The sequence below is a fragment of the Clarias gariepinus genome, chromosome 4 (assembly GCF_024256425.1).
Source record: "Clarias gariepinus isolate MV-2021 ecotype Netherlands chromosome 4, CGAR_prim_01v2, whole genome shotgun sequence".
NCBI classification, from domain to species: domain Eukaryota; kingdom Metazoa; phylum Chordata; class Actinopteri; order Siluriformes; family Clariidae; genus Clarias; species Clarias gariepinus.
In genome coordinates this window covers 23,085,559-23,111,882 of record NC_071103.1, presented here as the reverse complement: position 1 = coordinate 23,111,882, position 26,324 = coordinate 23,085,559, and the positions used below count along the sequence as shown (strand labels likewise).

The following is a 26,324-nucleotide window of genomic DNA, read 5'->3' as shown; positions in this document are numbered from 1 at the left end:
CAAGTTCTAAGACACCCTTCTCTAGTAAGGAATCTACAGTAAGTTGTAGGGATTTACCTCCTTTCAGATAACTGTACTGTGTAAGAGACGGTGGATCAGGTCCCTGAGTTTTTACTTCCATCACACTAGTATCAACGCAATCACCATCATGTTTAGATCTTGCAAAGTCATCTCTGTTTTGATCCTACAGTTCCGACAATTCTGAATCATTCACTTTTAACCGTGTATTCAAATCATAATCCTCTGACTTCCTTATTGCATGTACTGCATCTACTTCAGAAATCTGCACACAATCTTATCTTCACTTTTTGGATTACGCTGAATACAACTGATGCCATAATCAATTATATAGCCATGGTTCGTCATGATGTCTGAACCTAAAATACAGCAACCATCACCAGTCCTTCTGGGCCATGCCTTGTCTATGTATTTGTCTTGGCCAATTTAAAAGGACAGATCTTCTTTCTGTGATGCAAAAGAAATTATTCCATCAAACCCTTTTAGCATTACTGTATTTTTGTTGTGTTGTATCAGGTCTTCCGAGTGAAGAGTTGTTAATGAAGCACCAGAATCTTCTAACCAATCATTGCATCCGCCTCCAACATCAATATTTACGATTGATCTACCATGTTTGTCTAGTGACTGAGGTGCTACAAGTATAATGGAGGCCTGAGATCCCTATGTTAAAAAGATTTAACTTGTGAGTTCCGTTTCTCTCTGTGAGAACGCATTTCCTCATTTTTCTTACTCAGTCTTTAGACTGCTGCCTGCAACTCATTTAAGTAAATATTTTTACTTGTTTCCTTGAGAGAAAGCTTACATGCTCTAGAAATTGTGCATTTATTTTAAAATATTACTTTTGACATATAAAGCATTAAATGGTCTCGCGCTGCAGTATCTGAGTGAACTGCTAGATCCGCCACACCTACTTGGATCAAAGGATGCAGGCTGCTTGTCAGTACCGCGTATTATGAAAACTACAGCAGGGGGCAGAGCTTTTTCTTACAAAGGCCAAAAGTTATGGAATAGGCTTCCAAATTGTGTTTGGGTCCCAGCCACAGTCTCAGTGTTTAAGTCTAAGCTAAAAACCTATTTATTTAATCAAGCATTTTGGTAAATAGATTTGCCTTAGGTAAAGGAGCAGATCTGGGGGATTCATGGACCTAGAGTACTATAGTGAACTGGTATGTTTAGATGCTGTCTTCCCCACTCTCATTGATCACTTAGGTTTGTTGCTGACAATGAGGTTGCTTTACATCTCAGTGAGCCCTCATGTCTGTGTATCCTTCTGGCTTTCCCTATTAGTAATAGTTAGTCCTGCCGAGGTCCCTGCTTGCACTCTACACTAAATATACAGTACGTTTACATTATGCATTATGTGACTGTGACCATACCTAATTGTTATCTCCCCTCTTCTGCTCTCCCCTCTCCTGTTCTCTTTCCCCTCCTCTCTTTCTCTTTTCCTTTCTCTGTCAAGCTACACATGTCGTTCCTGAGCTGCCATTGATCCAGACTTACACTGTCTGCCCTCTGGCCTTGTCTGACCCATCCTCGTGACTCTTCTTGATCTTTGGGATGCGTCCGGTGTCTGGGGACGGTTTTACTCTACCATGAAGATAATTCTGGCCTCGACTGATGTTGACAGCTATTTCTCTGAGGACTTGACTTTGGCTGCAGTTGCTCGATAGTTCAGGACTGTAATTTCCTACGAGTCTAACTGAGCCTCCAATAACTACTTGGACTCCATATTAGCATCAACATCAACTGTTATACTGAACTGCCTGCCACCTAACACACAGTATCAATGCAGATCAATTCCTGCTCTCTGTTTCACCCAGGATGGGTTCCCTGTTGAGTCCAGTTCCTCTCAAGGTTTCTTTCTATTGCCATTTCAGGAAGTTTTTCCTTGCCACTGTTGCCCTCGGCTTGCTCATCAGGGACTATCTTATAGAATAAGATCACTGTCAAAAATATTCGTGCGTAAAAAAAAGATTTGTGTGTAATTCTGTCTTTTGTCTGAGTTGGATTCCAAAATCTATGGCCACGACAGCTTTAGCACAGGCATTACTGTCCAAGGGAAGAGGAAACGATTCGGCGCATGCTCCCCGCCACTGTTTTAATTCACTGGCGCCAAAATGCCAGTTCAGCAGCCGAGCGCTCTCTCATCGGCCCAGGTAAGCTTTCTTTTTTCACAGATTTGGACATGTTTAAGAGAAGTAAAATTACAGAGATGTTTTAACAATGGTAGATAAGATTTTAAAACGGTGGCAGGGCGCATACGCGAATCGATTCCTCTTCCCTCGTATAGTAATGCCTGTGCATGTGGCCTTGATGACGTATTTTTGACAGTGGTTTAACAATCAGGCATTCGTGGGCGTACTTTCGCAATTCGTCCGTGTAACAGAGGAGTTGTAAAAATGAGTTTTGTGTCTGTAAACAGTCAGAGTCGTATATTTCAAAGTTGTATTGTAACAAACACATAAAATCTCATATCTGTAAGCTGTCGTGGCTGTAGATTTTGGGATCACACACAAATCGTTTTTTAATGCACGAATATTTTTGACAGTGATCTTATTCCATACTATCTGACCATTTTAATTCATACACATTCACATTCTATACGAACTTACTGTAAATAATTCTTTTGATTGTGTAAAGCTGCATTGCGACAATGACAATCTTGTCTTGAGATCTTACAAGCACTGTTCTAATATGGGTTTTTAACATTGATTACCAACACAGGATAGGGTCTCCTAGCATTAGCATTATTGTTATAAAACTGTGTCATTTTGCCAATAATGTCACTATAGTCAGAATGAGGTGTCAGAAGCATTGTCACAGATGGACGGGTAAGTGGCTCACACTTGTTAGTCAAAATAGTCATCAAAGCTGACATCATTGTAATTAATATATGCACGTTTTAAATGTCTCCAACAATCGTTTACAAAATGCTGCTGGGTGTTCCCTTTTCTCATGTGCATCTCGTTTATTCTATCCCAATTAATATCATTCCTAAGACTGCAAGTAATGCCTGTCAATCTGTAAATTAGTAAACTTCAGCATATTCCTCCAAATTTCTCAAGATGTCTAAAGGATCTGGTTTGGCTGGGTAAAATTTTCCAATATTTTTGATAACTGCTTCTAATTCATTTGGATTAAACCCTCTGACCATAGTAATGGTCATTGGTTCCTCCTCTCCTACATTAAAACGCATAGTTGTAGTAGCATGGATTGGTGCCATAGGATATCTACTTGTACAATCTGAGTACTGATTAGATGAGTGAGAGTCTCTTTCCCAACACTCCTCACTATTGTCCGGCAAGTCTGACATTTTCAAAAATCAGTTACTAACGTACCAATTTTTTATTGTTGCTTTTCTCAGCTCGAACAGCTTGAAGCGCATTTTCCCTTTTTTGTTGAATTTTAGAGTAAGTCTTAAACTTAGCCCACTCCTACGGTTTATCAGTAACCATCTCTATTCCATCAAACATTCCCTGTAAACCATGCTTAGCGATGTATTTGACAGTAATTGCTTCCATTTTGAAAAACCGTTTAAACTGTATCAAAATACAACAATTATTCAAAAGGTCTAGTCTATGCATCTGTTATTTACTTTATCCAGATTAAAAGTGAACGTTTACGTCCAAACTTTTAAACCTCCATGTATTACTGAATCAAATAACTAGGTAAGCTTTTTCATAAGCATTAACTGTCACGGAATCAGAACGGACACAAATGCAGGTCTACTGCAATGTTTTTCATTTTATTACTTTTTGTTGGAGAGGTGCTTTGAATCAGGCAAAAACAGAAAAAAACAAAAGACCAAAACAAAACAAAAATAAACAAACTGAACTGTTCTCTTTAGACCAGTGGTTCTCAAAGTGTGGGGCGCGCCCCACTAGTGGGGAATACAGGCATGACAGGTGGGGCGCAATGAACGGGAGGGAATTAGTGGAAAATAATAGGAAAGTACCTATTATAATTCATGCTTTTCTTTATTGACAATAAACATCGGACATTTGAAACTAAACAATCATGTGCAAAGAAATGGATCATTCATACAAGTAAATTAAAATAACTTTAGAGAAAAAGTGGAACCATAGTTCAACAATAACGGTTTAACGTCGGCATGTTAATTGCAGAGGAACAATATATATAAGGAAACATTCGGTATTATGTATGTAATTTTATTTATTCCTATGTGTATGCTGATGTTTCTGTATTTTTGTTAAACATTAATATTTTATCAGGCAGTACTAGTCTGGCATTTCTAGTTTCCAGTGTGGCAACAAAGTTGCTTTTTGATCCTTCAGGCGCTGAACAGAAGGGAAAATCAATATCGTTCTACGCTTTTTGTTGGTGTGCGGCATTTTGTGATGATCCCTAAATCACTCGTTGCGCCGTAGATAATAATGGTGTTTATGCTTTTAAACTTGTATAATTTAAGGCGGATGTAGCTGAAAGACAATGTAGAGAGGAAATATATCTGGGTATCTTATTCACGGGTTTATTTACGCAGCTATTGAATTCGGAGATGCGAATATCAAACTAACTTTACCGCGGACACAAACAGGTGTTATAAGCTAAAGTGCCCCCCTGCCACGGATTGCCCAAACTCACCCCCCCAACACATACCCACGTAATCTCTATCAAATATTATATTAGGACATACATTCAAAGGTTTATTATTACCAAATATATTATTACTATTATAATTAACCCTAGGCACGTGACAGCCGTCGAGACGATTAATACAAATCCCCAAAAATGATTATTTTATGGCACATTTATTTTGTAGGGGTTTGTCAATGTACAAATAACAAATTGTTTATCACAAATTGCACTAAATAAATATTGTTTGTGGTGAAAAATTATAGGAAACGATTTTTATTATAAAATAAGCAATATAAAAATATACATGTTGTATATTAAAAAAATATATATAATTTATATATTTTTCCCCTGTACAACATTTTTTATATTGCTTATTTTATAATTAAATTCATTTGTTATAATTTGTAATTTGTAAACCATAAACCTATGAATTTATGTTCTAATATATTATTTGAAAAAGATTATGTAGGGGAGGCAATTCGTGGCGAGGGGGGCATTTTAAAGCATAACACCGGGTCAGTAGCGTACTGTATTTAGTGAGCATAATAACATCAATGGATACATTTGTTACATGGACCACAAAAAAGCAGGTGATTCAGCACTATCAGCCTAATCAACCAAAAAGCCTATGATGAAGCCTATGTTGCGCTTGGATTCATGGTGGGGATGGTGAGGGCAGAGGAGAGACCTGTGTGTGTTTTGTGTCTTAAACCGCTGGCAGCAGATAGCATGAGACCCAACGAAGTAGGAAGACACTTAGAGACAACACACCCCAGTCACGTTAATAAGCCACTCGACTTCTTTGAAAGAAAGCTCTAGATAAGTGACGAAGTAAGCCTGTTATAACAATTGCACGTGTATTTTATCTGTTTTGAACTTGCCGTTATTTGATCTTATTGGTTTAGAAATTGATATTTCAATAAAAAATACACTTGGTCGTTTTCGTTATCATTTTGTTGACAAGTGGGGCTTGAAAATTCGCCCACCCCCTTAAGTGGGGAATGACAGAAAATGTTTGAGAACCACTGCTTTAGACGAAGACACAGGAGCGCCAAAATCTCAAAAGGGAAAAAACACAACAAAAACCACTCCGAAGAGGAAAAGATACGTGGCTGCAATTCCCTTAGTGAACAGCAGAGGGTGATGGGACTGAAATCCTCTAAACTGCACGGCCACGAAGAAGAGCGGGGACAGGCCGGCCTCGGGACGGGAAACTGCAGAACAGCGCAAACTAAGAAATAACAGGACCCAGTCTGGATGCAAAAGGACAAAAACTGAAAGAGAGGGGGGAAAAGAAAGGTGAAACAAAAAAAACCCGGAGAATACTGGCTTGGAGCGAAAATATGTAACGAACTAAACAGGACACAAAACGGGCAGACTGCTGGCGACATGGAACAACGATCTGACACAGGACAACAGACAGGAGGGAATAAATAGGGTGAATGATTACAACGAAAACGAGGGGGAACGAGTGAGTGAAATCATCTTGATAGATATAATAAAGAGGAAGTGGGAGGGATGGTGGTGATGTCACAGAGACACGGGCACATGGCGAACGATCAAAACTACGGAAGCTCATTGCATTCACAAAAGAAAAAAAAAATCACGGGACTTATGTCATAATTATGACTTAGTATCTCATAATTATGAGATATTATCTCATAATTATGAGATAATTATCTCATAATTATGACTTAATATCTCATAATTATGAGATAATTATCTCATAATTATGACTTACTATCTCATAATTATGAGATAAGGGGAGGCAGTTTGTGAAAGGGGGCATTTTAGCGCATGACATCGGAAACGAAAGTTACCGCATCCTTTTGCTCGTAAACGAGGATCCAGAATTTTTAATAGGTGCCAGATGATTCTCTGAGATACCACAAAGCCAGCTTGGATGCATTTTAAATGGATGATTTTGTATCCATGAAGCATTTCATATTGGTTTTGTTACGTGGGGCGGTATGGAGAGCTGCACCACGAAATGTTATGATGTGTATAAGAGCCCTTACGCTGGGCTTTAGAGGGGATGAATGAAATAGGAGTTGTTGTGAGAGTGCTTATGATACACACGGGAAGACCTTATCGTTTGGACATAGCGGGGGATTGTTAATTAGGAACTTAAAAGGAAACAAAATTAAAACTGAAAACACAAAATGAACAGAGCCCCGCCGTCTACGCGAGAACGGACGGTGCTCGTTAAACTAAAAAAACGTTCGCCCTTAGCGAGGATTTATAAGAGAGAGAGGGGGGTTTGTGTCTTTTTTTGTACTTTCATACTGTACTTAATCTGAGTGCGCGTGCTGGACTGATGCGTGCCGCTCCCTCTCTCTCTCTCATTCTCGCCGGCGTCTCAGACAGGGAGAGGCTGGGGCTTTGCCTCTGTCTCTAAGCAGCCCACTTTTCTGTCTGTTTGTCTTTCTTTTCTGCGGACATGCCCGTTCAGAATATTGGTATTTATGCGTTGTTCTGCCCCTTGTAAGACCCGCATCGTTACAGGTTTAGCTGCTCCTGAATGAAGAGAGCCACTTCGAGAAGGACAGAATGTGCTTTTCTTCCTGAACAGTCATAAGCACTTTAGATACCTGTGAGTGTTGACATACTAATGATAATATCATCCAAATTACCTAATGACATTAATACCAGTATCATACCAGTATCAGGATCTCATAATTATGAGATAATAAGTCATAATTATGAGATAATAAGTCATAATTATGAGATATTATCTCATAATTATGAGATAATAAGTCAAAATTATTAGATATTATCTCATAATTATGAGATAATAAGTCATAATTATGAGATCAGGATCTCATAATTATGAGATAATAAGTCATAATTATGAGATCAGGATCTCATAATTATGAGATAGTAAGTCATAATTATGAGATATTATCTCATAATTATGAGATAGTAAGTCATAATTATGAGATATTATCTCATAATTATGAGTTAGTAAGTCATAATTATGAGATAGTAAGTCATAATTATGAGATATTAAGTCATAATTATGACGTAAGTCCCGTGATTTTTTTTTTCTTTTGTGAATGCAATGAGCTTCCGTACAAAACAAACGCTTATATAGCAAGTGTTTAAATAGACATGTAAACAACACAAAATACGAGGGGAGAGAGAAAGTAAATGAAAATCTTAAAGATCAGACCAGGGGTTTGACAGTAGACACAGAGGTCCTCGACCAGCGCCCGATCCAGAACGTCCCGGGCCGGAATCCAACTTCTTTTCTGTGGATCATAGCCCTCCCAGTCCACTAAGCAGTGAAAACCCATGCGACGGACATCTAGCAACCTCCTTACAGTGTATACTGGGAAGCCATCCACTAGACGGGGGGAAGGGGGGGTCGGAGCAGAAGAAACAAGAGGGGAGGAATACACAGGTTTAACCCTAGAAACGTGAAATACTGGGTGTACCCGACCAAGCGTGGAAGGAAGCTTGAGCCGAATTGCCACTGGGTTCAAGACCTTTGTGATCCGGTATGGGCCTTGGGAGCCAATTTGCGTGAGGATACCTCCTTGGCAAGTCCTTGGATAGAAAGCCATAACCTTTGACCACAAACATATTTAGGGGCAGGAGTCCGGTGGCGATTGGCCGCAGCTTCGTTTTGTATACTAGCCGGGCCAAGGCCTCCTTAGCTTTTCTCCAGGTGCGCCGGCAGCATTAAACAAAAGCCAAGGCAGACGGAACCGCCGCTTCGAGTTCCTGTGAAGGGAACAGAGGTGGTTGATAGCCAACAGAACACTGAAATGGCGACATACCTGTGGCAGAAACTGGTAGAGTATACTCTGCATACATAATATACTGGGCATACTCCACCCAGGACAGCTGTTGACACCAGGAGGTCGGATTGTGGGATGCCAGGCAGCAGAGAAAACATTCCAAATCCTGGTTGGCCCGCTCAGACTGCCCATTGGTCTGGGGATGGAATCCAGATGACAGACTCGTTGAGGCCCCGATCTGTCTGCAAAATTCCTTCCAAAATCGAGAGATGAAATGTGGGCCCGAGACCACGTCAACCGGAAGACCATGAATCCGGAATACTTGGTCAACCACCACCTGAGCAGTCTCTATGGCCGAGGGGAGATTGGGAAGAGGGATAAAGTGGGCTGCTTTAGAGAAGCGATCCACCACCGTGAGAATGACGGTGTTGCCCCTTGACTCGGCGAGGCCAGTGACAAAATGAGAGCTAGATGTGACCACGGGCGGGCGAAGATGGGTAATGGGCGAAGCAGACCAATGGGAGGCAAAGATGAACTTTTGTTCTGGGCGCACACTAAGCAAGCTGCCACGAATTGCCTGACATGCTTGGTCATGGTGGGCCACCAAAATCGCTGACGGATGGAGGCCAGCAATCTCCGAACTCCTGGCTGACAAACTAGTTTAGATGAGTGACCCCACTGGATGACTTTGGAGCGCAGTGTCACATACAACTTGCCCGCTGGAACCCCTCTGGGTATACAGCACTTACGCAGGGCCTCCTGAACCTCTCTCTCGACATCCCATAAAAGAGCAGCCACCACCACGCCTTTAGGCAGGATAGAGGCCTCCTTCTTGGAGGTCTCAAACTGGCAAGAAAGGGAGTCCGGTTTTGTGTTTTTGGACCCAGGCCTGTAGGAGAGGGTAAAATTAAAGCAGCTAAAGAAAAGGGACCAGTGGGCCTGTCTAGAATTTAGTCTCCTGGCCGAATTGATGTATTCTAAATTTTTGTGGTCAGTCCAGACCACGAACGGTTGGACTGCGCTAGTGACGCCACTCACCCAAAGCCAGTCTGACTGCCAACAACTCCCGGTTACCTATGTCACAGTGGAGCTCAGGCGGTGTGAGAAAAAATCGCACGGATGCACTTTCCCATCCCGAGAGCGTTGTGACAGAACCGCACCAACTCCGACATCAGAAGCATCCACCTCAACAATAAACTGTCATTCAGGATCTGGAGTAGACAGGAGCAGAGACAAACCAGGACTTTAATTTATCAAAGGCCTCCTGGGCCTCATTACTCCATTTGAACAGTACCTTTGGAGAGGTGAGTGCTGTTAAGGGTGCAGCCATCTGACTGAAGTTCCGGATGAAGCACCGAGAAAAGTTGGCGAACCCCAAGAACCGCTGCAGTGCCTTCAGAGAGTCAGGGGTTGGCCAATCAGCTACCGCCCTTATTTTAGCAGGGTCGGCTCTGATCTCACTCGCCAAAATCACGAACCCCAAAAACAAAACCGACCTTGCATGGAAGACTTTTTTTACTTTTAAAATCTTAAACAGGTAAAGAAAGACAAAAACACTGTCACAATATGTCGGACAAAACCACACTACGTCGGGTGTTTATGTCATTCTTATTCTTTCTTTCTAGCCACCGTACGTCGTACATAAAACAACATTTCTTATTTAAAACACTTGCCACAATACATCGAGCAAAACCACACAACATCGGGTTAATGTTTTAAATTTACACAGAACCACAGTGCGTCAGGCTCACTATCTTAATTTTGAGACCACACTGCGTCGGGTCAAATTCAGTAACTTTAGAATTTAGAACTCCACAAACCAGTTTCAATTACATTAGAAACAAACGATCTAATACAACTCTGCCACCACACTGTCGGTTTAATTCACTTACTTTAGAATCTTAACAGAATAACATCAGACCAACACCAAGTTTCAGTTACTTTAGAAACTTAAACACTTTGCTTCACTTACTTTAGAAACATGCAACTTTGTTTCAGTTCCCTTAGAAACAAATTATCTAATACAATTCTGCCACCACACTGCATCGGGTTGACCCACTTACTTTAGAATCAGAAATTATAACGAACTAACGGCAGGTTTTAGTTACTTTAGAAAGTGGTAAATTTGCTTCAGTTACGTTGGAAACAACAATTTTGGTCATTTTGGTCCGAATCTAAAGAGAATTTTATAGAATAGGCTTAAGGACTCCTCCTGGTAATACTGAGTAAAAACTCTTAAATTTCCTTTAAATTTCTTTTTTAGATTTTTTTAATCGAGGGGTTTCCCTGGCAAAAACAGCATAGATAATGAAAAAAACAAACACTTTCTTACCTTTCCCCGCTTTTTAAAAAAAAGTTAATTTGAAAAATGAAGACAACGTTGAAGATCATAAGTGATAAAATGTCACTCTGATGATATTTACTTGGAGATCCGAGAGAAACGCTTCTGTAATAATTCATATGGTGAAAAGGTATTCTTTAATACACGTTTAGGAGTGAAGTCTGTGTCGGGTCAGACTATAATTTCTTACAAAATTTACCTAGTTACTACCCACTCCCTGGGTTTGTTAACGGAAAAGTGATTGGCCTCTTTACATCTCAGAGAGCCCTCATGTCTGTGTTTCCTTCCGGCTCTCTCTTTTAGTTGTGCTGTCATAGTTAGTCCTGCCTGAGTCCCTGCTTGCACTCTGCACTAAATATACATTTCACTTATGCACTGTGTGACGGTGATTATACCTTACTGTTCGTAAAGTTGGTTGGACACCCATTTCTCCTACTCTACTGCTCTGTCCTCTTCTCCTCTCTTTCTCTCTCTGTGAGTTAGGGTGCCTAAGGGTTAGGGTTCTCTCTCTGTGAGTACACTATGTGTTTGCCATTTTAGATTCGATTGGGTAGTTGTTTGTTTTTTGGAATTAAAACTATGTTTTGTCCGAGTTCTCATATCAGTGATTCTTGAGAACTATGTGAAACTATGAAAATAAAAATAAAACACTGACCAATTTAGTGTTGGAGGTTTCATGGCTAAATTTGACCAGCCTGGTGGCCAATCTTTATTGATTGCAGAGTCTAAAGGTTTAATTAACAGAGTAGTAGCACACTTTTGCTTAGAATATTGCAATGCACACAATATTGTGTGTGACATATCAAAAGAGGACAAATTGTTGGTGCATGTCTTGCTGGCGCATCTGTGACCAAGATAGCAAGTCTTTGTGATGTATCAAGTGCCACGGTATGGTAATGTCAGCATATCACCAAGAAGGCTAAACCACATTCAACAGGAGTAATTGTGGATGCCAGCCGAAACTGTCTGAAAGGGATGTCCGGGTGCTAACCCGGATTGTATCCAAAAAAAAAAAAAAAACACAGCTGCCTAACTTACTGCAGAATTAAATGTGCAACTCAACTTTCCTGTTTCCACCAAAACTGTTTATCGGGAGCTCCACAGGGTCAATGAACATGGCTGGGATGCTATAGCCAAATCTTTGGTCACTTATGCCAATGCCAAACATCGGTTTCAATGGTGCCAGCAGCGAAAATCTTGGGCTGTGGACAATGTGAAACATGTATTGTTCTCTGATGAGTCCACCTTTACTGTCTTTTCCACATCTGGGGGAGTTATGATGTGGAGAAGCCCCAAAAAAGTGTACCACTCAAACTGTTTCATGCACAGAGCAAAGTATGTGGGTGGATCAGTGATGGTTTGGGCTCCAATTTAATGGCATTCCCAAGGCCCAATACTTACAATTTCAGTTACTTTAGAAACTGAACCAAGAACTACCGAACCATTCTGGAGGACCATGTGCACCCAATGGTTCAAACATTGTATCCTCATGGCAGTGCAGTGTATCAACATGATAATGTACCAATACACACAGCAAGACTGGTGACAGAGTGGTTTGATGAGCATGAAAGTGAAGCTGAACATCTCCCATGGCTTGCACAGTCACGAGATCTAAATATTATTGAGCCACTTTGGGGTGTTTTGTGGGGCGAGGAAAACGTTTTCCTCCACCAGCATCACGTAGTGACCTGGCCATTATTCTGCAAGGGGAATGGCTCAAAATCTCTCTGTTTTCTGTGCAGGACTTGTATCTGTCATTCCCAAGACGATTTGATGCTATATTGGCCACAAAAGGAGGCCCTATGCCATACATTTGTCCGGGGACTACAGATGCAATTTGGCGTGTAGCTAATTCTGGTAAGGCCGAGGGCCATGCACTGTCCCTGTTAAATAAACAAACAAATAAATAAATAAATACTATTGAATTATTGAGGTCTAAAACACAATTCTCCCCGTGCTTGGTGGGTTTCCTCTGGGTACTCCGGTATACGTTTATGCTGATGTCATAATTCATCCTAATTCATAATTCATTTTCACCAGCAAAACACACATTCAAATAATTTACTTTCTAAATTAGCCTTTAGTTAGATTTGGTGATTAGTTTCTTTTGTTTCTTCGACTTGATTAAAATGGTGACATCAACAAAAGCTATTCAGTGACTATAAAGAGGACATTTGTTTTTTGTATTTTGTTTCAATACTAAAAAAATATTACACTTCTGCCAGAGTGCTGAACTTTCATTTGCATTGTCATGTGACTCAGAACCTGGCTAGAGAATAAAGCTGATGGTGTAGAGTGGGTTGAGGAAAATATTTGAAACTGTGGGTTGTGGAACATATTTATACAACCTTTCACTTCACCCCCAGAGGAAACCTATAAAGCTATGATTTTTTATTTTTTTAGAACATACAAATATGATTATGTTGGCTGCATTTGCTCTTGAGTTGTTGATCAAAAAATTATTTAGTAAGAGGCCAACTAGATTGAGGGTGCAAGAAAATACCACTGTATTCCAAAAATAAGGTAATGCATTAATTAAACAGTATATGGATGTAAGATGTTATAATTAATTTAATGGCAGGCCTGATGAAAGACACATTGATGGTTTCCATAGTCTCAACTAAGCCTTTCTAAAGAAGATATCGAAAATTCGTTTGTTGACCATACTCTGTATTTCATTTGGTTAATTTTATGTACTTTACTTTATCAGCAGGAAATGTATGTTTGAGTAATTTCTTGTCTTTTTATATGCTCCTATTAAAACAAAAAATAATTACCAATGGCTGCCAAATAATAACAAACATTCATATCTCTTTTAACCAAGTTAAACTTTAAATGATTTGGTCAAAGCCAACTATGCATATGTTTTAAAATATTTTTAGACTTTGTAAAAATATTAATATTAAAATATAAAAGTTACAGTAAAATTAAAAGGAAGAATTCATTATTTATTCCCTTGTTATCTAAAGTAAATAACTATCACAATTTGTGTTTACCATAGTATGAGTAAACTGTGATTCTGTGTCAATTAATTTGGTTATTTAGAAATCATTTATTTGCAGTGTAAAATACAAAGACATGTTTATATGGGTTTCCTCTGGGTTCTCCAATTTCCTACCAATACAGGTTGGTGGATTAGCTACTTGAAATTGCCCTAGGTATAAATAAGTGTGACAATGTGTATGCATTCTACATCCACCTATGTGTATTAAATATATTACACATTTATCTTTATACTGTAGGATTAATTAAATACACCAATGAAAACTAGTGTCATGTCTGGGATTATACAGCATGTGTAGGGCCTTTATTACCCTACTTTTTTTTCTCTACAAAATGTAGTTAGTTCAATGTAGCTGCTATAGCTAGTAACTTTGTGATTGCTGGTTTTGTTCTAAATAAACAAACATCAGTCACACAACAGATTTGCAGTATGAAGCTTAACATAGGCGTGGTTTTACAGCTTTAAAAATCTCACTCATATAGCCCACACTATAGTCATACCTCACGAAAAGGCCAGACCAACAAATATTGTCTAATTTAAATAGTAAATTATACCAACCTAAATTGGGGTTTTTATTTACTTGCAAAATCAACTGAAACCCATTTTTATGTATTATAATAATGGATTCGTTTATTTGGATGTGTTCACCATCTTTAGTTTCAGTTGTGATTTGTGTCTGAATGTGAATCATGCACCTTTCACTATGAGAAGAATAATTCATGTTATCTTGGGATTAAATGCTATTAGTCTCGTAACTTCAACTTATGGTAAGAAACTCTTCACCACTGTATCAATGATTATTATGTTTTCACAATTACAAATAGACTCAAACTACCAATGCATGGCAATAAAGTTGAAACATGGCTAAAGTGTATAATGTACCTTGTATATACTGTATCTCCTGTATAGAACTATGAAGTATGTGCATAAATGTATTTTGTTAATAGTTTATTTTTTGCATGACAGTAAATGTATTTATTGTAATTATTTGCATATATGTAAATATTTTGCTTTTCTTAAATTAATTGTAATTAATATTGATTCCACTGTACAAATATAATTACAATTGTTTTACTATTGGCCTAAATCTAAATGACCAGTAAATAAAAATGCAAGTTATATTTTATTTAACACACACACTGAATTAGTATTTATTATCATTTATTATATTAATTGTGAGAAGGATCATTATTGTGTAAATTAGCCTACAAAACCAAAAATTTGAATAAAGACATCGGCCAGAAATTTGTTGCCCCTATTACCTGTTTATAAATTTACATGGTTCGTAAAAAAATATTTATAATCACTATATTCTAATTGTATTATTTGTTGTCATGTTCTCAAATACAGTTACATTTAAACTGATAAGTTTTTGAAAATTGTAGTACTATGGATCACTCTATGGTTTTTGCATGCTTGGTGACTTTTAACCTATTGCTATTTAATTGTACAGGATTTGGAAGGGTTTGTCATTAATAATAATTACAGGAATTAACTATTTTAAATTCTTGGACCATAAATTGTGTTTTATGAATTTGAGAGTTTTTTAATATTTTACAGTAATTGTTTAGTATTTTAAAGTTTGTGTTCATGAATTTTAAAGCTAATGAAATTCTCCTTGCAGTAACTTTCATAAGCTTTGTATAGAGGCACAATTTAATTAAGAAGCAGAACATTATTATTGCTACATTTTGGTTCAAAGATTGTGAAATCTTTTATATAAAGTGCTCTTTTTTGTAACGTGATAACAATAAAGTTATAAATTTAGTGTCTCATAGAGTAAAAACTATACAAAATTTGTGGTTGTGTGATTTCTACCTAGTTTCTTAAATCATATAGTATTTAATTATTTGCTAACTTTTTATGTTTTACTTTATTGTCTGGCAGCCCAGGTTCAGTATGTGCAACTAGGCAACAAAGTTACTATACCATGTGATGTTTATGGTGATCGCAGAAGTGGCAAGTGGTTGCACAAAAAAGATGAGGATCAGTTCACGACTATTGTCCATGAGATTTCAGGCTACGTTTTCCAAAACAAACCTCTGTCATCCAGGAAAAAGACTGTTAACAACTTTTCCTTGGAAATATATCCTTTCACTGAGCTAGACAAGGGGACATATATTTGTCAAGTGTGCACATCTAAAAGGAAATGTACTGATGGCAAACTAATAACCTTATTACCCCAGTTGGGTAGGTAAAAATTCTTTCCTCATATTATGCACTTACAACATAGTGTCAATTTAAGCTATGTTACTGAAAGTTCTGGCTATACTCTTTCTAATCACAGATACATTTTCTACAGCATTAAAGACAAAGTTTATTGTAGAAGGTGATCAATTCAGTAACAGCTGCCTCTACAATTTAACTATGAATACAGACTGGAGATTTGAAGCGCTTGGAGAAAATACTGCTATTTCTGTAAACCCCAATTTGACAAATAAAAATGTATTGGTTATTCCGGATGTTCGGCCAACTAATGCAGGCAAGTACAGTTACTGGGGAGAGACATCTGGACACCAGCAGAGAATGTGTTTGGTGACTCTGTGTGTACTTACAGGTAAGTTTAAGTGAAGCATTATGCTACTTAAATAAAATATTTTAGATATTTGCAAATACATCATGCAACACTGCAAAAAGCAAAAATATTACAAATGAACACATTATATACTGTAGTGTGTTGTTTTTATCTTCTAAAAGTAATCAACCAAATACACTTTGGTAAAAACATATAACTTTGATTTAGCAGATGTCTTTAATTACAGCATGGTTTGTTACTGTGCCACCAAACTATACAGGTACAGGATATTATGGTAATCTAATGTACAAGAAAAATGGACTGCAGTGATGCACAAAACGGTTCTTTTCTGTAGTGTGGAAATCTAATGCATGATATTTTTTATGTACTTACTTTTCAGTCAGAGCTGTAAAACTGACTGTTTTACCACAGAACTGTATGCTGTACTGTGATGTAGATGTGGATGGAGACGAAGAAGGTTTAGCTGTTGTACGAACAGATAAATGGAATATCTCTCTTATTGGGAGAGTGGATAAACCAAATAGCCCTTTGAGTTGCAGACTAATGAGTAGTGGTGAGGATCCACACACATATAGCCTTGAGGAAGACACTGCTACTGCTAAGCCATGTAAATAGCCTTGGAAATTAAAATATTGTAATTAAAATATTTAGTACCTAATATGAGTAATTTAAAGATCAACATCGTAATAATATTTGTAGCTCAGGTAGAAAATTGGATACAAACATTAAAAAAAATTTTTTGACTAAGCACTGCAATTGCTTTTTGTTGATTATAGTTAGTCCATTTAGTTCATTCATAGTTGTTTGGTGAATTTTATGTTAAATATATTTTGATTTGTATTGTTTAGCATATTTCAAATGATTTACAGTATAATTATTGATTTAAATGGTTTAAAGTAAATTGTTTATAAATTCTAACATGTTTTGTTTATACAAACTGAATTTATTTACAGATGCTGTTTTATCCACTACTACAGACCACCGGTACAGCAGCCGCCCCCCAGCAGCTGTATTAATATGCATATCTGCAGCTCTTCTTTTTATCATCACAGCAATTTTAATACTAATATTTTTTTGTGTTTTACGACAGAGGGCATGTAAGAAGCAAGGTACTTTAAATAAACAAGATCATTAATGCATTTGTGTTGGAGATTTATACATAATAAATCTTTAACATTTTTTGTTATGCAGATAGAAACTCTACTGGAAGTGAAAAGGGACATTCAGAGGTAACTGTTATGACAGAGTACCATTTAAGAGCATCATTTAACTTTTCCGCTCCTTTTATAGCCACATTAATGCCTATGATTACACTAGATTGTTCTTTTATAATTAGACTAACACAGTTGTAATTGTGCTTTTTTTATCTCTAAAGGGGGAAATGGAGTTGGATGTGATTTATTCTACTGTTCAAGTTGGTAGCTTTCAACAACCGAATGCCATCACATCTGCTACTGAGTGTGTGTACAGTGAGGTTAAAGTGTAGAAGAAAAAGCAGGATTTATATAATACACTCTCCACACATTATCAGTACTACAGTAATATACTATATCTAAATATTAAAATATTTATTGCAGCACAGATTAATCATAGATAGTGTTTTAATGTCAGTTGTTTTTTAGTTTATAATGTTCACTATCTGCTGAAGAGGTATCTGCAATATGGTTGTCCTGCTTGCTTTAGAATACAAAATACAGGATACAAAACAGAACTTCTTAATTTAATTTTATGTTTTATGTTCACAGTTATTAATTGTAATAAATATTTGCATATTAAATGTTGAATCAAGCCTACATATGTACAGTATAAGTCACAAGTTTGTAAGACATATCTTGTAAAATGGTTCTTTATTTATTCATTTTTTTGTTTCTTTATTTTTTTTATATTTTTAACATTATATTGTATATTACTATTAAAAACACTGAAATCATGACAGAACAAATATAGAATTATGTAGTAATTAAAAAATAAATTACAAATTTGGACTCTTTAGGCCAGTTGACAGTTTTCCACTGATATAATGCCCATTCCTTGTGTTTCTTGACCTAAGCCGCTTGTTCTTCTAAATTAAGGGTTTCTTTGTTGCAATTTGACAATGAAGGCATGACTCACACAGTCTCCTTTAAACACTTGATGTTGAAAAATGTCTGAAGCTTGAACGAGAAGGATTTATATGAGCCCTAATATGAGTTGGTGTAAATCTGCACTTTTGGAGGCTGGTCATTCTAATAAACTTAACTTCTGCAACAAAAATAGCTCTTGGTCTTCCTTTTCTGGGTGGTCATCATAAGAGCCAGTTTCATCATAGTGTTTGGTGGTTTTGGGCAACTGCACTTGGAGCTACATTTAAAGTTCTTGAGATTTTTCTGATTGACTGAACTTTATTTCTTAAATTAATGATGGACTGTCTTTTCTCTGTAATTAAAATAGTGTTTCTTGTCATGGTATGGATTTGTACAGTAGTTGTAGCAAACACTAATAGGGCCATTGACTATGCACCCACCCTTTCTCTGCACAAGAAAACTGATTCTCTAAAGCGCATTAAAAAGGCAAAAAAAAAAATAAAAAAAACACAAATTAAGACCACCTGGAAGACCAGGAGACCACCTTGTGAATCTGATGAGAGTCATGAGTGTGCCATGAGTGTGCCAAGCTGTGGTCGAAGCTAAATGTAGCTACTTTGGACAGTTTAATATATAAAACATATTCTGGGTTGTTTAACACTTTTTTGATTACTACATAATTCTATACACATTCTTTCATAGTTCTTCAGTAAATAAATGTACATTGAAAAAAAAAAAGTAAAAACACTAGAGGAGAGGGTGTGTCCAAACTTTTGACTGGATGCGTACATACCAAGAACAAAAAAATGCAGTTGATCACAATCATTAAACTGTGACACTGACCTGTACTATTGTCATATTTACTGGATAATGTTTAGTTTGACTATGTGTATAGAACTATACATACTATATTTTACATAAAACTTTGTATTGTGCTCTGTTTTAATTATTCATTTTTAATCTCATAAAAACAAATGTATACATAAATGTGTGCGTGTGTAAAATGATTATGAATAACAATTAAATGAGGAACTCCAGGATTTTTTTTGTAGAACTTCTTAACTGCTTAACCTATAACTACAAATGGGTTTGATTGCATGTTAATTGGATTTAATTTATTAAAGGAATTCAGACTTGGGGTGAACCCTTAGAGCCTACAGATAAAATACTATAGTGTGCTACAAGTGCCATTAGAGTGATAAAGAATCAGCACAGTGGTTCAGCTGGTATAGTTTGCCCCTCACAGTTCCTGGGTCTCTGGATTAATTACTGAGTTTGGATTTTTTACTTTGTGAAACTCCTGTGTGTTTTTTTCCTGTTACACCAAGGGTGTCCTCTCGATTCTTCAATTTCCTACCAGTAAAACATAAATGTGTCAGCTATGCTACGTGGTGCCTTTTGACGGATGGGTGTCCGATCCGCTGCATGTCCTCATTTTGCTCCCACTTCTCTTAGAAAGGGTTTTTGATTTATTGGTCAAAGTTAAAGTGGGTACTGAGGATGATGAAGATCATATCAGATTTGATTTAGTCTGTTTTACTAAAACACTATTTTACATCACTTTACTTAAATATTTAATAATAAAACATTTTCTTAATTCACTAATACTTTTTCTAAACTCAAGCAAAGGATATGTGAAGCTGTAGAAGGCGGTTAGTTATATTGAAATAAGTTGAGGTTTTTGTCTCCCCAAATTTTTGCTGCTACATTCCTGGTGTGAATAAGAAACTACGATCTTGTTATTAATCACATCATGTCCAGTAATGACGTTGGTGTGGGTTAGGTGTGTTACAGCACTTGTTTTTTTTTTAGTATTGATATTATTCAAGTACCTTACCCATTCAAATAGACTTAAACAATGAGACTATAAAATAAAGAATATACAGGACATAATTATGGGCAATTCCCTCACCTCAAACCTCCCCCACTGGTGAGGCATAATGTGCAATAAGTGTGTCAGATACTGTGCCTGGTATTAGAGTTGTCATAAATTTTAAGATTTGCATAAAAGGATTATACAATACATAACATATTAAAAACATTTATAGGTGTTTATAATATTTTTTGCAATCCAATTAATAGTTGGCACTGTCAATTATTTATCAGATTATGTTCTCTATTTGGTGAAGAGGTATCTGCAACAAGATGTATTCTTGCCTGAATAATAACACAGAAATATGATGTTTAAATTATTCTGGATCTCATATATTCAGTATCTAAAAAGGTGTATATGTTTTAAGTGAGTGCTCTGAGACAAAACAATGTGTTCATTAAATCAGGCCCTGTGTTTAAAAAATAAAAATACGGTGTGAATTTTGTACTGTGCCTTTTTTAATTTCATACTTAAAAATGAATGGTTCTGCTTTATTTTTTTAATTGGCCTTAAGTAATATAAAAATTTTCTGAGATACTGAATTTTGGGTTTTCATTAGCTGTGAGCCATAATCGTCAAAATTAAAAGGAATAAACAAACAGAATTTGTGTGTTTTGATTTTTGTGTGTCTGAATTGTGAATTTCTATACTTTTTTTGTGTGTTTAATGTTTGTGTGTGTGTGTTGTACTTTACTAATGTGAAGGCCCTGTGTTGTACAGATCTAACGTGACTCGACCAGAAGATTTTGTCCTTTTCTGATTCGATTAAATATGATCTTTTATATCTAAACATTTTAGGAACGAATATGTCTCAATTTACTTATACCTATTTGTTTTCCCCATATTCTAAGCATAAGACAGGGAAATTGTAATAAAATCAAAATATTCACTTTCCATTTTCATACTTTTTTCTACAACATCCCTGGTGGAATAATAATCTAACCCCCTTATAAGATAAGATTAGATTCAACTTTATTGCCATGTAGCAAGGACAAAGCCAATAAAACAACAACAAGCATCTATCCAGAAGTGCAAAACAGTAAGTCGCATTGTTAGAGACAATGAGGTAGGATAGCGGTAAAGTGCAAAGTGATGTGCAAATGACATGGGGTGAGAGCATTGCATTTTGTGCAGTCATGACACAGCACAGTGCAGGATAAAGATCTTTATATGTAGTAATGATATTATTAATGCATTTCACACCTTGCGTTTAAGAGGGCTTGAACAGTAAAAAGATCATTAAATAGTATATAGCACGTGCGTATGGGCAATCCCCCCACCTAACACTTCACACCACCCACATGTCTGGTTTTTAGCTGCTCTGTGTTGTATGTGCGTCAGGTGCCTAGGTCACACTTTCCACTCAAAAACCACAGTAGTCTTTTGACCTGCTTGCAAGGCTCGTTAGTCACTTGCAGGGAAACTTCAGCCACATACAACACTGATCAGAGATAAATGTTCAAAATGATGTGAAACTAACAGTGTTGTTTATAATATAAACATTTAACTTAGCTATTATAGATTTAGAAAAAAATATTTAGTTATGTATCGTGATTCTTTTGTTGAGCAACTCATGTATTGGCTCACTGACTACAAAATCGATTTTTTAAAGAATTTTTAATTTAGCTGCTAAAATGTTGACATTCCTCTATAATTCCACAGGTGGTGCATTCTAAACTAATTACACAGCACATCACCCTGTGTGGTAAGAGTTAATTAAGTACAGTGGAACCTCGGATTACGAGCTTAATTCGTTCCGGAAGTGGGCTCGTATTCCAAAACACTCGTAAACCAAATTTAATTTTCCCATAGGAAATAATGGAAACTTAAATTATTCGTTCTACAGCCCAAAAAAATAAATACATAAATATAATTAATACAAAATATAAAGTAAAAATAAAACAAATTAACCTGTACTTTACCTTAAAAATTTTTTAAATTAAACCCCGACAGATAAGGGTTTTCGTTTGTGCATGCAGAGTGTATGTGTGTAAAATGTGAGCGCGCACACACACACACACACACACACACACATTAACGGATAGACCGTTTTTAAAACCATTTAAAAATTAGCAAGGAACATTCCTAGTCACACTCATGTGAGCGCATACTAACAGGATCACTGCTGTAAGTAAAACAACAATAACAAAAAAACAAATTAAACAGCTCCTCGCCTTTGAAAACAATCGCGACAGAGAGAAGTTTGTGTGTTTATTTGGCAACCTGAGAGGAGGGGGGATGAAGGGCGGCTCGCTCGCGTTTACAGCCCCCTTCTCTCAGGTTGCCAAACAAACACACAAACTCTCTGCCTTACACAGACACAAACACACACGCGCACCCAAAAACACTGCAGGCACTAAGACCCAGCAGGGGAGACGATAGGTCTCGGCTTTACAGCTCCCCTTCTCTCAGGTTGCCAAATAAACACACAAACTTCTCTCTGTCACGACTGTTTTCAAAGGTGAGGAGCTGTTTAATTTTTGTTGTTGTTGTTGTTGTTTTACTTTACAGTAGTAATCCCGTTAGTATGCACTCACGCGAGTGTGACTAGCGATGTTCCTTGCTAAATCTCTCCGTTAATGTGTGTGTGCGCACACGCACATCTCACACACACACAGCGCGTGTGTGTATTCACCCAGCAGGAGAGACGATTACCTACAATTCTGCTGCAAGAGAGAGAAAAACCGTTGGCTTACTTGTGATGACGTAACGCTCGTTGTTAAAACAAAAAGCGCATGCGTGAAACATGATACTCTGTGCTTGTTAACTAAGACAATGCTCGTTTTTCAAGTAAAAAATTATTAAAAATTGTTGCTCGTCTTGCAAAACACTCGTAAACCACGTTACTCGTAATCCGAGGTTCCACTGTAGTTTGTTTAGAATTGAAACAAAATCTGAAAAAAATAAGCATTGAATCGAATATTTTTCTAAAATTGTGATACTTACAAAATTGCCATAAAATCAAATTGGTACCTGAGATAGGATGAGAAGCTCAGTCATCTGTGAGAAACTCAGAGTAGAGCAGCTTCTCCTTTGCGTGGAAAGGAGTCAGTTGAGGTGGTTCGGAAATCTAGTAAGGATGTCACCAAGACGCCTCCCTAGGGGGCAGACCAAGGACTAGATGGAGAGACTATATCTCTACACTGGCCTGGGAATGCCTCGGGATTCCCCAGTCAGAGTTAGCTGAGGTGGCTGGGGAAAGGAAAGTTTGGAGTTCCCTACTGGAACTACTACCCCTGCGTCCCGACTTTGGATAAGCGGTTGAAAATAGAGGATGGATGGATGGTACCTAAGGATTGTGATAATATCGTATCAGATGGTCTCTGGTGATACCCCATCCCTGTTAGTTTTTAAGGAATTAAAATGATAAACTACAATTTACAGTACTGTGGCATGGTGGCGTTTGAAAAACAGTGTGTTACATTCATTCATTTATTTTCTATACTGTTTATCCTGTGTACAGGACTGCAGGGGCCTCAAACCTATCCCAGGGCAGGAAGAATGGTGCCAATCGCAGGGCACGCGCACAGACCTACACTATGAGCAATTTGAGAACATCATTTAACCTAATCTCCATGTCTTTGGACTGTGGGAGAAAACTAGAATATCTGAAGAGATCCACCAAGCACTGGGAAAAGATGCAAACTTCACGTACACAGTACCAAGGCAGGAATCGAACCTTTAACCATGGAGGTGTGAGGCCACAGTGCTAAAAACGACTTAACCTTTTACCTTTAAATCTCTTTTGGCCCGAGCAGATTTATTTATTTTATATCTTCGTTAAGCTGACAAACACACATTTACAAAAGGCGGCACACAAACCAATTAGTGTGGTAAGGTGTTGCATCCTGGGACATGAAATATCTTATTATAAACCTGGAAACATACTGTAAAAAAGTGCATGTGAAATATCACTTCACAGTATTTAAATACATTCATATGATCAATAATATGCATCACAATATAAGCTTGCTAACACTGCACAGCAATATGCAGAGAATCAATAAACTGAGTGTATAGAGAATCAATAAATACAAACAGAAATATATACAAATGTATACAAACTTCTTCTAGTTTGTTTCCTGTTTGTATTTATAGATTCTCTGCATACTGTACTTCTTCACCTTATGATCTAGTATTCATTTTCTATCATATTTGTTTGAGGCTGTCATAGCCTAATAAGTGATGCAATGTTTTGTTAATTTAGTTAATGTGTAAATATTTGTATGAACACTAAAAGAGTCAAAACCATAAGACATAAACTAAAAATGTTTCACAATGTGTCCCTGAATGAAGGGAGGCTCAAAATCAAAAGTACCAGTCAGTATCTGGTGTGGCCACCAGCTGCTTGAAGTACTGCAGTGCATCTCCTCCTCATGGACTATTGCGGACAGTCTGAGCACTGATGGAGGGATTGTGTGTTCCTGGTGTGACTCGGGCAGTTGTTGTGCCCATCCTGTACCTGTCACGCAGGTGCATGTTAATTAATTGATTATGGTTAATTGAACATGCATGGAAAACTTTGTTTAAACCCTTTACAATGAAGATCTGTAAAGTTATTTGGATTTTTACATTATTGTTGAAATATACAGTCCTGAAAAAAGGATGTTTCTTTTTTTGCTGAGTGTATATATATATATATATATATATATATATATATATACTGTATATATATATATATATATATATATATATATATACAGAGGGAGATACATATATATATATATATATATATATATATATATATATATATATATATAGTTATTCTGCTTAAGAATTTGTTTAAAACTTTATTATTAATTAATTAATGTATAATACAGTATGTCATAATTAAGCAATATTACACTCAAGGTTTTGCTGTTGTGATGAACATACGCATGACTGTAATGCAGTTGTTGGAGGCATCACAGCCATGCTTAATCTAGCCATACAGCACAACCTCAGGTGTGAAGCTTTATAGCCCAGAACACAGATGGGTCAGAGACATTTCAGAATGACTTTAGGAGTTAAAGTGTTTTACGATGAACTAATATTATGTGTTCTTATTGTGTTTCTTGCTGAAAGTGAGTCTGTGAATTGTTTTGAATGTGGGCTTTGGAAGGCAGTACTGTAGAGGACTGTACAGACCTCCTTTTACAAATGCTGCATCCGACAGTTAGTGTAAATAACGGTTAACACCTGTGACGCGCAGTGATACATGTACTTAAACGTCCCAGTGCCGTTATCCCCTCTCAGTTCAGTTCAGCCTTTATTAAGTTATGGAATAGGCTTTCAAATAGTGTTGTCTTGGGTAAAGGGGCAGATCTGGGGGACTAATGGACGTAGAGTATTATGGTGAACTGGTATGTTTGGATGCTGTCTTCCCCACTCTCATTGATCACTCAGGTTTGTTGACGGTGAGGTGATTGGTTGCTTTACATCTCAGGGAGCCCTCATGTCTGTGTTTCCTTCTGGCTCTCCACTTTTAGTTATGCTGTTATAGTTAGTCCTATAGTGCCGGAGTCTCTGCTTGCACTCTACACTAAATATACATTCACATTATACATTATGTGACTGCGACCATACCTAACTGTTATCGCTCCTCTTCTGCTCTCCCCTCTTCTGTTCTCTCTCCCCCTCTCTCTCATCTCAGCTGCCAGTGATCCAGACTCCCTCTGCCCTCCGGCCCTGCTTCTGGTTGGAGATCTCGTCGCATGGATGCCCCTTGTGTCTTTTTGGGATGCGTCTGGTGTCTGGGGATGGTTTCACTCTACCATAAAGACGGTTCTGGCTTCGACTTGTGTTGACAGCTGTTTCTCTGAGGACTTGACTTGGCTGTGGTTGCTCGATAGTTCAAGACTGCAATTGTCCTTACCTGGACTCCATATTAACATCAATTAACATCAACTGTTATAGCTGAACTGGCTGTCATCTAACACACTGTATAAATGCAGATAAATTCCTGCTTTCGGTTTCACCCAAATGAGGATGGGTTACCTGTTGAGTCTGGTTCCTCTCAATGTTTTTACCTATTCCCATCTCAGGGAGTTTTTCCTTGCCACTGTCGCCTGCGGCTTGCTTACCAGGGACGATCTGCTCATCTGGATTCATGCACACTTACATTCCATACAGTCTTAAATAATTTTTTTGATTGTGTAAAGCTGCTTTGCA

The 26,324-nt window shown here is 37.4% G+C and overlaps 1 protein-coding gene and 1 long non-coding RNA gene across 2 annotated transcripts; both read left to right on the top strand.

Annotated features, from left to right (window-relative positions):
- Positions 1-13,635: 13,635 nt before the first annotated feature.
- Positions 13,636-16,853, top strand: LOC128520311 (uncharacterized). The gene is made up of 4 exons (XM_053494501.1): positions 13,636-14,469; positions 15,590-15,892; positions 16,005-16,259; positions 16,618-16,853. Exons 1-4 carry the CDS (start codon positions 14,310-14,312, stop codon positions 16,851-16,853), a joined length of 954 nt encoding a protein of 317 aa, XP_053350476.1. The 5' UTR covers positions 13,636-14,309.
- A 347-nt stretch (positions 16,854-17,200) lies between these two features.
- On the top strand, positions 17,201-18,608 carry LOC128520919 (uncharacterized). Its single transcript, XR_008357967.1, has 3 exons — positions 17,201-17,347; positions 17,430-17,467; positions 17,614-18,608. It is a non-coding gene; the product is annotated as an uncharacterized LOC128520919 (long non-coding RNA).
- Positions 18,609-26,324: the final 7,716 nt, after the last annotated feature.